The sequence below is a fragment of the Dendrobium catenatum genome, unplaced genomic scaffold (assembly GCF_001605985.2).
Source record: "Dendrobium catenatum unplaced genomic scaffold, ASM160598v2 fragScaff_scaffold_1417, whole genome shotgun sequence".
NCBI classification, from domain to species: domain Eukaryota; kingdom Viridiplantae; phylum Streptophyta; class Magnoliopsida; order Asparagales; family Orchidaceae; genus Dendrobium; species Dendrobium catenatum.
In genome coordinates this window covers 727474-743345 of record NW_021319879.1, presented here as the reverse complement: position 1 = coordinate 743345, position 15872 = coordinate 727474, and the positions used below count along the sequence as shown (strand labels likewise).

At 32.8% G+C, this 15872-nt stretch overlaps 1 protein-coding gene across 2 annotated transcripts; it reads right to left on the bottom strand.

The window, feature by feature from the left end:
* Nucleotides 1–2790: 2790 nt before the first annotated feature.
* Nucleotides 2791–8547, bottom strand: LOC110111602 (probable leucine-rich repeat receptor-like protein kinase At5g63930). 2 transcript variants are annotated; one of them, XM_020843542.2, is made up of 3 exons: nucleotides 7526–8547; nucleotides 4347–7379; nucleotides 2791–3222 (listed from the first exon to the last, which is right to left on the bottom strand). In XM_020843542.2, the coding sequence occupies exons 2-3, from the start codon at nucleotides 7273–7275 to the stop codon at nucleotides 2849–2851; spliced, it is 3303 nt and encodes a 1100-aa protein (XP_020699201.1). In that variant the 5' UTR covers nucleotides 7276–7379; nucleotides 7526–8547; the 3' UTR covers nucleotides 2791–2848. The 2 variants fall into 2 exon arrangements, with proteins under 2 accessions (XP_020699201.1, XP_020699200.1); XM_020843541.2 differs by having other exon boundaries at nucleotides 4347–7288.
* Between the last annotated feature and the right edge of the window lie 7325 nt (nucleotides 8548–15872).

Here is a 15872-nt window from a genome sequence, read left to right as displayed (position 1 = left end):
TTAAAAAAAAAAAAAAAAAAAAAACTGGTGCCCCAAAAAAAAAAAAAAAATCTTAAGCATTCATCGCCAGAAAAAAGAAACCACACGAAGATATATCCATCCAAAAAAGAAAATAAAAATAGAAGAAATGATCTGTAATAAGAAATAATTTCATTTCATCTAAGAAATAAAGCCCTAAATCAGATCGAAACTAAGTAAGGGTTAGTGAGAACGAGAACCAATTCCAAAGGCCGATCTTGAAGGGATCGGACTTGCGGAAGGAGAAATTCGAGAGAGTTTCGATCCGCCATTGGGCCAGCCGGGGCGTAGTTTCGACTCTGAACACAGACTCGCTCATCCCTGATGATGATGCAGCCGCTGCAATGGCAGCCATCACTTAATTAATGCCGTACGAATTCCACAGAAGCTCTCCGCTCATATCCCTCCTCTCTTCCTCCTAACAAAAAATCATCGTCGATAAGGAAACAGGAGCAATCAAAATCCACAGATTTGCTCTCACTTTCCAAGTCCCCAGAGTATTGCGATAGAGGTTTCCTGTTCTTCCGTTAGAAGTCCGGCACGCGACCTGTTGGGAATTTCTACAATGCCAATAACCAAGAGATTGCTCCAAAAAAGGGATTTTTTTTATATCGCGGAAACTGAGAGGGAGAGAAAGTGCCAAGCTTGGCGTCGACTCCACTCCATGTGAGTTGCAGACAAGAAAGGAAAGATGAAAACGAGGTTGATAACTCAATCAACGCCGTCCATCAGAGGCTTAACGGCGCCGTTGGACTGAAACAATTACCTATCATTAATGGAGTATTTGGAAATAAATATAGGATTAATAATTTACTATGTAAGCCAAAGTTTAAAATTTTGGTTAGGGCTGCAAACGAACCGAGCCGAGCCGAGTATGTGAGTGTTCATGTTTGTGTTTGTTTAACATTAGCTTGTTCATGTTTGGTTCGTGTTTGATTCGAGCTTTATTATTTGTGTTCATGTTTGATTCGTTTAATTTAAGTGTGTTCATGTTTGGTTCATGTTCGTTTGTTTAGTGCTTATCGAGCTTTAAACGAGCTATGTTCGTGAACATATCTCGCAAACAATTTATTGAACAAGCAAACATTAAATTTGTTCATGAACATTCTAAACAAACAATCTAACAAACATGGACAAATATGAAATATTTCTTGTTCATGAAATGAAATTTCTAAAATAAAAGCAGTTGTATATTTAAAATGAAAATATGATTAATTTATATGAACATATGTTATAATATTTTATTACTTTAAAATTTATTAATAAAAAATAATTATATTAAATTATGGTATAATTAAAGTTTTTATATTTAATCGAACTCGAATCAAGCTTTTTATTGAGCTTGTTCATGAACATCAACTGATGTTGTTCACGAACATAAACGAGCTGAACGCATTAGTGTTCAAGCTTGTTTATTTAAGAATCGAGTATTTAAAATATTGTTCAAGTTTGTTTGTTAGTTAATTAAACGATCACGAACGAGCTTTAATCGAACCGAACAACGAGTAGTTCATCGAACGTTTGGTTCACTTGCAGCCCTAATGTAAACCAATGTAGTAGTAATAAGTAAAGCTTTTGAGCATCTTTGTGATTGATTTGAGAGGAGGCCTCAAGGACTAGTTTGAAGTTTGGCCAGAGTGAGGGAGGGTTGATCAGTACCTAAAGATTGAACATGATGACGAAGGCTTCATTTGAGATGACTTTTTTATTGCTTTTTAAAACAGATTTATGACGTCTCTGAAAAAAATCTCAACGGAGGCTCTACTTCAGCTTTGCCATAAGGACTGGGGAGGGGTTGGAAATTTTAAGAGGGTATCGAGTCTCCCGCAAGCGCTGGGCTTTCAATCATATTGAATTTCTAGTTCGATTTCATTCCAAAAGTTTAACTGGCATGGAGTTCGAGAGAGTTGAGAAGGTGGTGACTAAAGCTTCATTTGGGATGGTTTTCTTTCTGCTTCTTAAAACAACTTTATAGTATAAAAATTTTAATTTTTGCACTAAAAAGCTGCTTTATGAAGCAGTAAGAAAGCTGTCCCAAACGAGCCTAATACTTTATTTGGGACGGCTTTCTTACTGCTTCTTAAAGCAGCTTTTTAATAATAATAAAAATTTGTACTAGAAGGCTGCTTTAAGAAACAATAAGAAAACTGTCTCAAATGAAGCCTAAGAAACAAGAAGAAACAAACCTCAGCAAAGGTTAAGCGAAGTTCAGAATTGGTAAGAAAAATTTTGCCCACCCTCAAAAATGAAGCTGGATCCGCCCCTGTCAGCAAAGGTTAAGCGAAGTTCAGAATTGGTAAGATTGTCAGTTGCCAGCAGAATCCCAATATTATTGGCCACCTTGGAAAGAAAGTTTATTTCAATAGATTATCATAATCCAGATTTGCACATACATAATCACTTCTCTTCATTTCTACCTCTAAAAAGTACTTTATAGCTTCATAGATATTAATATATCTGCAATATATTTACGATAATAATTGCAACAATGGCTTCCATTTTTCAAAAGAAAAAAAAAAAGAGGACATCCAAATCAAAATTTTGATAAGGATGAATCTGAAAACTATCAAATCTACTTTAACATGATTGCAGCATGGTAATTGTTAATACTGCACTAATCTTAAAGCAAATTCAAGAACTTTAAATCTCATCATATTCCAAATGCTACTATGAAATATCAGAAGATAATGATATTGCTAATACAATTCAAGATTAATAAACTAAAAAAATTGTATAAAAAAAAAGATTTACCAGATTTCTATGCACAATTCATGCAGGAATATTAACAACAAATGATATACTTGATTAAATTTACTGAATTCATCAACAATTATCTTCCTTTTGATGAAATTTCTGAAATTGGTGAGGATTGACAGCTCTTCACTTTCTCTTTAGATTCCATTAACATTAGAATGACTTGCCACATTGAAGGCCTATCTAATGGAGACATATTTGTACATAACAAAGCAATTTTCAAAACAATAATCATGTGATCGACAATATCGTTATCTTGAAGATTTAATTTACTATCAAGAACTCCAGAATTTAAAGAATGGTCTTTAATGTAATTTCTGACCCATGTAGCAAGATCTCCTCCTTGTTCTAATGGCTGTACAGGTGTTCTTCCAGTGAGCAGCTCCAACAGGACAACACCATAGCTGTAGATGTCACATTTTTCTGTAACTTTCATTGTGTATGCATATTCTGAAAAGAAAACAGAAGAAAAAAAGTGAATTTGGATATGAATAGATTTGTATATGATCATAAACAACAAAAGAAAATTTTTTGATGTTTTGTACTGTAATGAGTGGAGAAAGCATTCTGTATCATGAGCTTTAACTATTGATTTTGGGTCATTCAGCGCCACCTTTGAAGAGAAGGATGGCAACGAGATTACTGAAGTATAACACTACCTATCTAAGCATTTGCTAAGGATTTGGTTCATCAAAATATGTTTTTAGGAATGGAATTTGCCTGCAACAAAGCATGCCACTGAGCTGCTTGAAGAAGTTGATCATGCAAAGCCACCTTTCAAGAGGGTTAATTATTCTATGCAGACGCTGAATGCCGTCCGGAGACCAACCAGAATGCGCCACGTCACCCCTTCGCTCGATACCACAGCTCGGTACTGCTCGGTACCGTTTGGTAGCACTGACGTGGTGCATTCTGGTTGGTTTCGGGACGGCGTTTTATGTCCGGCCTCCATACATAATAATTTTTCTTTCAAGAGAGGGATCACAACGAGATTACTGTAGTACAACACTACCTATCAAAATGTATTCTTACTAAACATTTGAGTCATCCAAAAATTTTTTTTTTGGGGGGAATTGAATTTGCCTACAACAAAAGGATCTTTCTATCTCAAAGAAACTAAGCCAGTGAGCTGCTTGATGAAATTGATCTATTAAATTATAGACCTTTTGATTCTCCCATTGACACTTAGAAGGTTACATCTTGATTAATTAAACATAGTTTGTGCAGTCTCTTTATTTTTTTGCACTTTGATTTATTGTATATATAGGGATTCTCTATTGATGATAGACAAAAAATTAGTCCCCCTCTTATAATTATTATTATAAGTAAAAGAAAAATTCTAACATATCATCTCATTATTTTAAAAGTATTTGATTATTAGAAATTTTATTTTTTAATTAGAAGATATGACTAAGGCTTCATTGGGATGCTTTTTTTACTGCTTCTTAGAGCAGCTTTCTAATAAAAAAATTAAAATTTTTGTACTAGAAAGCTGCTTTAAGGAGTGATAAAAAAGTAATCCTAAACGAAGTCTAAATTAACAAAAAAAAAGTAATTGTTCAAAAAAGACTCACCTGGTGCAATATAACCGTAGGATCCGACGACGGCGGACATTGATTTCAACTGTGGCATGTCGATCACCTTTGCTAATCCAAAATCACCAACATGTGCTTCAAAATTATCATTTAGTAAAATGTTATTTGATTTGATATCTCTATGAATGATGTGTGGCTTGCAATCATGATGAAGATAAGAGAGTCCCTGAGCAGCTCCAAGAGCTATCATAAATCTTGTGTCCCAATCTAGATCAAAAGATTTTCCATGAAGCACCTCGCCGAGACTCCCTCTTGACATGTACTCATAGAGAAGAAGATTCGAGCCTTGATGATAGCAGTAACCATACAACTTCACAATATTTCGATGCTTGATCTTCCCAAGTGTCAAAATTTCAGCATGAAAACTATTGTCTACTGTGCTTCCCTCTCTATTAGATGCAAGTTTCTTCACAGCAACAACCAATCCAGTCTTCATAACAGCTTTATAAACTGTTCCACAAGCTCCCCTTCCAATAACATAACCTTCATCAAAATTATTTGTTGCTGTAATCAAGTCACTGAAAGTAAAGCCTTCCTTTGGGCTTATGCACAGGCTAGATTCTTCAGAAGAAAGTTGCAAATCTTGCAAAGGAGAAACATTCTTAACAGGCTTTCTTAGAAAATGTAATATAACTGCAATCAGAAAAAGTGAAATTCCTCCAATGGCAGCTGAAATTATGGCGACAATATGACCAATGGGATTACCAGTGGATGTTGGATCAGGAGAAGGTGAAAGAACAGGAGGTATACTACAGCCTGTAAGAGGTTCACCACATAGTGCCTTATTTCCTATAAAGCTGCTTGAGGCCATATTTCGCAGCAGCGAAAGCGAAGGAATAGGTCCACTTAGATCATTGTATGAGACATTCAAACCAAGCAAACTTGATAGATTGACCAAAGCGGAGGGGATTTCACCAGTTAAGTGGTTATTGTTAAGTAAAAGGTACTCCAATAGGGCAAGATTTCCAAGCTCAGGGGGAATATTTCCTGAGAGAATGTTAAAGCTGAGATTCAAGGCAATCTGCAGGCTTGAAAGGTTTCCCAGTTCGCTCGGAATTCCTCCAGAAAATAGATTGCCACCCATCTGCAATTCAGTTAAATGAGAAAGATTTCCTATAATGGAAGGTATTGCTCCTGAGAGCTTATTATCAGAAAGAATAAGCAGCTCTAACTGCTCCAGAGTTCCAAGCTCATTTGGTAATTCGCCGATAAACCCATTCTGGCTGAGATCAAGCCTTTGTAGCCTCTTGCAACTCACAATCTGTGGTGGAATTCTTCCTACAATTTGGTTGGATGAGATGTTAAAGAAAACCAACTGTGATAGATTACCAATCTCTAGAGGAAGCTTTGATGTAAAGAAATTAACTGGAAGAGCAAGTCTTTGCAACACTTTGCAGTTCCCTATCTCAGGAGGTATAGGGCCACTGAGCCTGTTCTCATCCAACTCAACAACAGTCAAATTCTCAAGCTTGCATAAATCAGCCGGGAAACTACCAATGAGGCTGTTATTCCCGAGACGAATTTGCACCAACGATTTGCAAGATATGACTCCACTCGGTATTTTTCCGGTGAGCTGGTTAGACCAAAGATTTAACATAATCAGATTAGAATGACTGCATATATTGCTCGGTATCGGACCGGTAAGATTATTGCTCGAAAAATCCACAACCCAAAGACGGCTATAAACACCGAGTTTTTGAGGAATAGGACCTGAAAGCATGTTGTCAAAGAGCTGCAACTGAAGCAACTCAGTCAAGTACTGCAACCCAATTGGAATTGGTCCTGTGAGAAAATTGATTGAGAGATCGAGCTTTGTCAGGTTTTTCAACTCACTCAGCTCAGGTGGGATGATACCTGTAAGCTGATTCTGGAAGAGGTATAACAGATACAAGCTCTTTAAATTTCTCAGCTGCAATGGAATTCCTCCAACCAAAAAATTCTCTGAGAAATCAATTTCCTTTGCCCGAGAAAGGTTTCCTATCTCTTTTGGTATAGTTCCATTCAGTCCATTTCTATAAAGGTATAGATTCTTTAGATTCTTCAAGTTTCCAATCTCAACAGGTATACCACCAACCAAATTATTCTGGTAAAGTGCAACGGTCACCAGGCTTGTGCAATTCCCCAACTCCTTTGGCACCATTCCAGAAAACTGATTACCCCAAATAATCAATTCTCTAAGCCACTTCAACATCCCAAGCTCTTTAGGGACCTCACCTCCAAGTTGATTTTGAGCAAGACCAAGAAATTCCATGCTCTCGCATCCCCCGATTTCCACCGGAATCATTCCAGAAATCATGTTTTTCCCTGCTCTGAAGGTCGCTAAATACTTGAGTTTGCCAATGGATCTAGGCAGGACTCCGCTGAGATTGTTGGTGTATGCTAATAACTCCACAAGCGACGACAGGTTGCCGATCTCTTCCGGAAGAGATCCCGAGAGTTTATTATTGCAAATGTTGCAGTTTATCAAGGAGGCCAGGTTGCCTATTTCAGGAGGGATCTGACCTTCAAAATTATTGTTGTTTAGGTACAAAATTTCTAACTTTGAACACCTTCCAATCTCTGGAGGTATATTTCCTGAGAAACTATTGAAGGAGAGATCAAGATAAGATATATGAACCAAACCACCAATGCTAGGAGAGAGGCTTCCTGATAAATTCAATGAATTGAGATCAAGAGAGATTATAACTGGATCATAGTCACTTGAGCAGTTCACACCAATCCAGCCACAAGGAGTTTCATCATCAGGTTTCCAACTATCAAGGTGTCCTAGATTATCCATCAATTCTTTTTTTATATTCAGGAGATACTGCCCTTCCATGTTAAGCCCTTGAGAGCCATGAACAAGTAGGAAAACCAGTAGCACTACTAAATTGAATGATGAAACCGAGATATTCGATAATTTAGCCATCAAGGTAAGTAATCTGAATTCAGAAAGCAAAATTCCAAAATCAAAACAATAATTTTCTTTCAATGATGAAGCTCTAAGCTACTCCTTCCAAGCAAACTCATTTCCTGAATTGAGTGTGGCAAATAAACAAGGTGATTGAAATCAAATGACAGTATTGACATGAAAAAACAAGTAGTGAAACAAGTAGAGATTCTAACTAAGCAACTAGCACAGAAGTATATAATATTTTAGAATTCAAATAATCACATACCTCCATGGTTCTGAAGCATTAAAATACACAATGCTGATAGCTCCATTAACTCTGAAAAGCTCTGAAAACTTTTTCATGAACTAAAGAATCATAGCATGGTATCTTCCAATTCTTCCTCGGAGAGAGCAACCAGAACTCAATTATAAAGATGAATTGCAAATGATACTCTCATAGAATACAGGATCTCACAACTCCCATAAGCTTTAGCTCCTGACTTTCAAAGCACTCCCGTAAAGCTCTCAAACTACTTACAACTAAAAGATTTCCTCCCATAGAAACTCAAACTACTTTACTTTTGCCAAAGCCTGAATCCCCCTACAAATGCTCAGAGTAGAGACTAAGTAGGAATCAAAAACCCACCAATCCAGAAAAAAAGAATCAAACAAAAACAAGTCACGGCTCCCAAATGGACCTGAAAAAGTAACCTTTTCTGATTTCCAAGCGGCATTCCATAAAAATGGCACCTTTATTTTCCCTCCCCCAACTCCTTATTCATCATACTTAGCATATTCCTCCTCTTCCCCCCTCCTCTCTCGTCGCCGTCGATTCAAAAAAGTAAGCAATCGAAAGAAAAAAAAGGCAAAAATATTAATGAAATCAAAGCCAAGGATACGCGAGAGAGAGAGAGAGAGAGAGAGAGATAATGCTCAATGGCAGGCAAGCACGCTTTCAAGCTTTCAACTTTTCATCTCCATCCATCTTTCTGTCCTAATCGACAGGCCCCCACCCCACTTCTTTTCCTTCTTCCCTTTTCCCTCCGCTGCTTCCCCTTTGTTCTTCGCTTCTTCTTCCACCTTTCTTCCTGCTGTAAACAATATAATTATTAATTGAAACGAAAGAAATATTACTCCTTTTCCGCCTCTCTACGTTGCCGCCAGGACCATAAGAAGTGGCAACTGACTGGCCTTTCCATGCTTTAATCGAATTCTAAGGAGATAAGGACAGAAGAAAAAATGGCATCTTTGGTGCCAAAGCAACGAGAAAATATGGTTTGGTGCTTCGTTGTCTTCCTGATTGAATAGTTTCAAGTCACGGGCTTTTAAAACAAATTGGAATTCTTATCCCCTAATCTGATCAAGAAGGACAAATCCCCAAATATTGAATTTAGCTGATTCAAAGGATTTTTTGTCCATTTTCTTTTGGACACCATCGTTCAAGAATTTCAGGAGCAAAATCAGACTATTATTATTATTATTATTATTGGATTATTCAAGCAATTATTTATGCTTTTGCCAAAGAGGAATCCGAGCTCTTTACCGTTAATAAATCATAGCCCGAATTCCCCATTTGTTTCTTGCTCAAGAGCCCCACGCAGTCCTTTGTTAGTGCTTTCCACTACTTTGATTTTAATCTATAATATTTTTTTATTATTTGCAAAGAAGTTGAGTTGATAATAGAGAGACTAAACTTAAATGATGGTGGAAAATATCAAGAGAAATCTATTAATAAATTTTGACTTATTAAATTATTTGTCAAAATATTATTTAGTGACTTCAATCTACGGGGGAAGAGGTTAATCTAATTCACCGATGATCAATTATATCTTGATTGGAAGATAGCAGATGCCATGTGCTTCTCAAATCAAATGGTTGACCGTTGATGAGAACATCAAATGCTATGTGATGAAAAGTAATCAGCTTAATCATTCTCATAATATAAGAGGATATAGAGCAATCAAGAAGAAAAAAACAATGGATATTAGTGTTTGGTAAAACATTGGAGGTTTAATGATCAATGAGACGCATCCATATATTAAGCGATAATTAGTGGTCAACTTAACTGATCTTCTAATTAAATGGGTATTCATATATTAAAAAATGATTTCACATATCAATTGCTACTAAATGCCGATTATTGGCGGGTGTCAGATAATGGTCGATAAAGAATATTAGAAGGTAAATGATGATGATTAATTGAGTCAGTCCTTTTTTCAAAAAGGAGGAGAAATGTTATGACTGATAAGATAGGCATAAGCTATCTATGGCCGATCAACATTATTCGTTAACAAGCATTAAAAGATGATTAATGGGGAATAAAGAAAATCATGTGGTAATGAGTGTTCATCTTTATCACTGATAGGATTCAACGACTCGAAAGATGAACATAAAAAATTGATGGTTAACAAACATCAATCATTGTTAGGTCTTAGATATTAGTCAACATATAACATCAAATCTTAGAAGATTATGTGCTGTCTTCTTAGTCATGATATGATAAGAGATTAGGGGGCTGGTATTTTAGAAATTTGACATAAAATAAACTCAATGTATAATTCTACATGCATGATTGCATGAAGGCTTGAGAGCAAAGCTCTTTTATAATCCTTCAAAGCTATGATGATATTTTAATGGCTTCTTTGACCCAATGTTGTTGATTACAGCATAACAAAACCTAATTTTGGATAAGATTAGGCACCGAAAAATAAAGAATTCAAAGTTAGAAAATGCCAACTTACTTTAATTTATTTTTATTAAAGACAAAAATCCATTGGCCAATATCTTATTTTAAAAAAAAGTGTTTAGTTCTTATTATTTTTTAAAGAGGAATATAATAAAAAATTTATCATTTAATCATATAATTTAATCATATAAAAATATATTTAAAAATTTTTAATTTTATTTTGATTAAATTTTGATCTGAATATTCTCACATATATTCTACTAATTAGAGAAATTAATAATAATAAATTTGCTATAATGTTTATTCTACTAAGGGAAATTTTTTTTTCATTGTAGCAATTGTCCATCCTTAGATCTTTCTAGATCTTCGGCTGAAGTCTTTCATGTCACATTATTCTTAAAGGGAAAAGTAGGAATATTTAAAATGTTCATGCTACAGAATCTCTTTGGATTTCTTGATTTGGGTTTTTTTTTAGGTCAATTAAGGCTAATTCTTAGCTTTGAATAACTTTCTAATTATTTTGATTTATAGGTTGCAACCATAATTTCTGTTTGACTATTGTTTTTTTTTACTTTCAAAAATTATTGTACTGGGAAGCTGCTTTTTACAACAGTTTTAAAAATTAATTTCTTTATAACAGCTTTACAAAACAATAAGAAAATAGTCTCAAACGAAGCCTAAGGCTTCATTTGGGACGGCTTTCTTATGGCTTCTTAAAGCAACTTTTAAAAAGAAAAATTTTAATTTTTATACTAAAAATCTGCTTTAAGAAAGCAGTCCCAAACCAAGACTAAGGCTTCGTTTGGGACGGCTTTCTTATTGCTTCTTAAAAAGTTTTCTAGTTTAAAAATTTACTTTTTTATACTGGAAAGCTGCTTTAAGAAAAAGTAAAAAAGCCATCTCTAACGAAGCCTAAGTCTAGTGAAGCTTGAAGTAATTTTAGGTATAAAGCTTAGGCTATAAGTGCTTTTATAAAATCATGAAGTGTGTGCATTTATCCTTGAAATAAGATTATGCGAATGTTTTCATACTTATATGGTGATTCATATACTTAGAATGCCTCTTATGCTAAAGTATTTGAGTAAATATATATATCCTTTGTGATCAACATGCAAATTAATTACTTTCTCTTAACTCATAACTAATAGATATTTCTTATTTGTGTGTGAACAATTATATGAATTTGGTGTTTGATAATCTAATTAAACAATAGCTTATATAATTGTGATGAATATTTACAATATGTGAAATTCCTCTCATTGTAATCTCATCAAACTCTTACCACCTCACCATATTAGCTTTAGTAACATTAGTTTTTAATTTATAGTGGCAAACATTGACAAACACCATTTATTGACTTTTTTTAGCAAAATTAATGAGATCTTTAAATCCAAATACAAAAAATAAAAAATAAAAAATAAATAAAGAAATAAAAATTTACAAAATTATTCTTGTAATATTTGAAAAGTATTCAACACACAATTGTGTTTATTTTAATAAGTTTGAATTTGAGATACTTAAGTTTCATTTAGAATAACTTTCTTACTGTTTTCTAAAGTAATTTTTTAAGACAAAAATTTTTTGTACTAAAATCTCCTTTAAAAAGTAGTAAAAAAGCTGTCTCAAATGAATCCTTAGACTTCAATTGGGATAATTATTTTATTAATTTTTAAAGTAAATTTTTCTTAAAAATTTCTTGAAAATATTTGAAAAAAATTTGGCCAAAAGGTGTCCCAAAAGAAGCCTTAATTTCCTTCTCTTATGGACCACATCAAGCTGTTTAACTCTCTTAGAAGGGAATCTGAAGTCTGAACAAAATCTATAAAGAAGATAGCATTCAATCTCTTTTCTTATATTTCTCTCCCCCCAAAAAAAAAAATTCTCCTCTTTTTTTTTTTTCAAAATAATTCAAAATACAATAAGAGTTTCCTTTTAAGATGCTATAATTTTTTGAAAGATGATTATAAAATTATTATATGAAGTAATTAAATCTTTTTTGAAATTATTATGAATATTATTAAAAATTTTGACACTAATTTTCTTACAAAATCATACTCTAACTGATTTATTGTATGTTTAGGGACTCTACAATTTTTTAAAAGATAGTTGTAAAATTATTTATGAAGAAAAATAAGCTTTCAAAGCTATTTAAATATTATAAATATATAGATTTAAATAAACAATAAGTTTCTTAAAGCTATCATTTTATTAAATAATCTAAATTATAAAAATTAGCTTTCTCACAACGAATAAAAAATTAAAATAAAAAAAATGTGACAAATGAAAATTGTAATTGTGATATGAAATGCAAAACAACATGAAAATAACTTTAAACAAATTCTATTATTCAAAAGCAATTTCTCAAACAAATATAAGCAAAAACGCTTTATCAAACAGATCCAGAGTGTGGAATTGTGAGTTCAAATTCCACAACTTTCCCAACACCTAACTTTCTCAAAAGTCAGAAAGTTAGGTAACACTGATTATCCATATCAAATAATGTAAAATCTATGCATAGACTAATTTCATTTTATTGTCTTTTTAAAGTACTTTAGTACAATTTTTTTGAATTAAATTTTTTATATTACAAAATTATTTTAAATAACAGTAAAAAAGATATCTCAAATAAAAAACTAAAAGATATTGAATCACAAAATGCATCAACATGTATTTCAAACCTTTAAATTTATATTAAAATAAGCATAATTCTTTAATGCAAATCTAAGGCTTCGAACGACAATTTCGAGTTTTACATCAGAATATCTTAACATAAATTTCCATAATTAAGCTCGAGGACGAACTCAACGGCGTCAACCCAACTTGCAATATTCCACGTAAAATTAGATCATTATTCATACAATTCAAAATGATTGATTTGTTTGGGACGACTTTCTACTGCTTATTTAAAAATAAAAACTTTTTAGTATTCAAAAATTAAACTTCATATAAAAAACCTGTTTAAATAAGTCGGAACTCATTTGAAACAGCATTTTTTATTATATTTTAAAGTAGATTTTTTATAAAAAAAAGCTGTTTAGAAGCAATAAGAAGTTGCTAAAATGAAATTTAATTGCTAAGTATATCATATATTTTTAATTATTAATATATTTTTACACTAAATCAAAAAGTTAAAAAATAATAATTTATTATGCTGCGGACCTCCACTTTATAAAGTTAAGGGTAGGGATCTTTGTTAGAATTGACAGTTAATTAAATAGAACATTAACGTGAATGCGCGACACCGTTGTGATACCAAAAAATTAGTACATTATATAGATTATGGAAGCACGTCGTTGTATTTTATTATTAAGCAAAAAATACAATAAGAGGAGACTTATCTTAATAAATAATTTATTTTTTTTAATAAAAGAGATTAACATATATATGAATATGAGTAAAGCCAGTTTTGTTTTTATAGATTTTTTAAGGGAATGTTATGAATAAATTATTTCTGCTGCGGAGTTCGATGGGAAGAACCATTCAGACCATGTGAGTGTACATACAGTTTGTATATTGTGTCTATTTTACTGATTTGGGCTTTTATCCTAAATTCATATTTTTTGTACCAGACACTGAACATGCTGACTACTTATACATATTATAATATTTGTACTATCAGGTGTTCTCTCTTGTTACATATAATAGCACGGTGGATGGGTTCTACGGGAACGTTCCTCCAGGATATTTCTTCTCCTTTATGGGAATACGCATAATCCGTTCAAAAATTGATTATGCTTTTTAATATTTGATTAATCATTTTTTACTCTTTTATCTGGCTGTTTTTCAATATAAATTATTGCAATGGAGAAATGATTTTTACTAAATTAGAAATTTTTTAATATCTAAGGTAACTTTAAGGGTCTGTTAAGGTACGAATTTGTAATTTTCTCATAACGGTGAGTTGTAAAATTGCTATGAAGAAACATTTTTTCTTATTAAAATGATGGTAAAAATACCATTCTATTTATTGGAACGCAGTGAAAAATAATTATCAACATTAATTGTGATGATTATAGGATACTTATGTATAAATAAAGATAACAAAGAAAACGCTTACCGAAATAAAGCCCTAGATAAATCAGTTTATTTGTAAAAAAGTAACATAATCATATTTTGAATAAGTTTAAAAGTTAAAATATTGGTTTTCGGCAATAGCTTTAATAAGCTTCTTAACTGAAATATTTTAAGTATTTATGTGAATGTTGATTATTATATTATATAAATTTGTTGATATTAATTTGAGATAATATAATGTTGATTATATATATTTTATTTGGTCAGAGTCACCTAAATGTGAAGATCTACGTTCGGTACTTTTACTGTGTAAAAAAGGTGACAATATGTGTTTATTACTCTTTATCGCGCGGTGTTACGACGCCGACGACCCGACCGGACCAGGAAACCCGAAATTGCTATTCGCGTATTGCTAGATTTGCTTGGCCATGATTTGATCAGAATGTCTTATCTTACACAGATTTGACAAAGGCTGCTATTTTTTTTGTTGGTTTTGTTTATGAAGGGCAATTTTTTTCGAAGCGCTGATGAAACAGTGGAGGTCAAGGCCGAGAGGTGGAGCGGAGAGGGAAGAATAAACTATTGAGGCCTTACGGAAAAAGAGTGGGTCATTAGAACAGGTCATCCCCATCATGGAAATTGGAGCGGACTACTTGAGATGGGTGCTTGCCGATGATGATGAATGCTTGATATAGCATTAACAGTTTTGGCATATCTATGTATATGAAAGTGGACAATGTGGTTATTCTTTGCATATTTGTTTAGAGGAATGAATGTTTATTTGGAATTCTAATTTTAGCTTGTGTTAACTAAGAAACATGCACCATCATGTTATGTTTAGGCTTCGTTTGGGACAGCTTTTCTTTCTGCTGTCTTAAAGAGATTTATAGTATATATTTTTTTAATTTTGTAGCTAAAAACTGGGCTTTAACGAAGTAGAAGGCAAATATTTTCATCTTGTGATTGCCGGACCGTCAAGTATAGTGCAATATGTTATTACTCTTTACCGCACGGCCCAACAACCCAACCCGAAACGGACCCGGGATTGTTATGTTCGCGTAATTGCTAGGTATTGGTCGATTTTGCTCAGCAATAACGAGAATACATTCTGTGAAAGACCAATACAGAGTTTTCTCGGTATTTGGTTCAACAGAGCGGTATTTCTTCTTTTTTGGCCAAGCAATATCTACAGCAATACGCGAACATAGCAATTTCGGGTTCCGGTCCGGGTCGGGTCGTCGGCCGCGCGATAAAGAGTAATAAACATGACACTATTACTAACGTCCGAACGTAGATCTCCATTAGGTGACCTGACAAATAAATATATATAATCAACATTAATATATCATTAATATCAACTATTATATATAATATTATATATAATCAACATTAACATAAATTTAAAATATTCAGTTAAAGAAGCTTATTAAGCTATTGCCGAAACAATATTTTAATTTTAACTTATTCAAAATCATGAATTATGTTACTTTTTTTACAAATAACTTTTTCTTAGGCTTTATTTGGGTAGGATTTCTTGTGTTATCTTGAAATTTATAGATACATATAATTCACATATGTTTTTGAATAGATTAATTTTTTCACTGGTTCAACTAAGGAAGCTATTTTTTACTCATCATTTTCAAAAAAAAATGTTTTCTTCATAGCAATTTTACAACCACCGTTATAAGAAATTACAATCGTCCTAAACAGACTAAAGTTACTATAGTATTAAAATCTAATAGTAAAAAATCATTCTCTCATTGCAATAATTTTTAAAACAGCAATAAAATAGTAAAAAAATGAAATAATCAAAATATAAAAAAGCAATAATCAATTATGACGGATTATGCTATACCCATAAAGGAGAAATTATTCGTGAGGACTCCGGATGAGAACATCACGTGTGTATACATATTGTGCAAAGTTGATACAG

Excerpts from the sequence above, each read along its gene's own strand:
- LOC110111602 (XM_020843541.2), bottom strand. The coding sequence starts at position 7,602 with ATGAAAAAGTTTTCAGAGCTTTTCAGAGTTAATGGAGCTATCAGCATT. Across the intron at positions 7,289-7,525 it reads AATGCTTCAGAACCATGGAG|ATTACTTACCTTGATGGCTA; the intron begins GTATGTGATTAT and ends TTCTGAATTCAG. Across the intron at positions 3,223-4,346 it reads CTACGGTTATATTGCACCAG|AATATGCATACACAATGAAA; the intron begins GTGAGTCTTTTT and ends TTTTCTTTTCAG.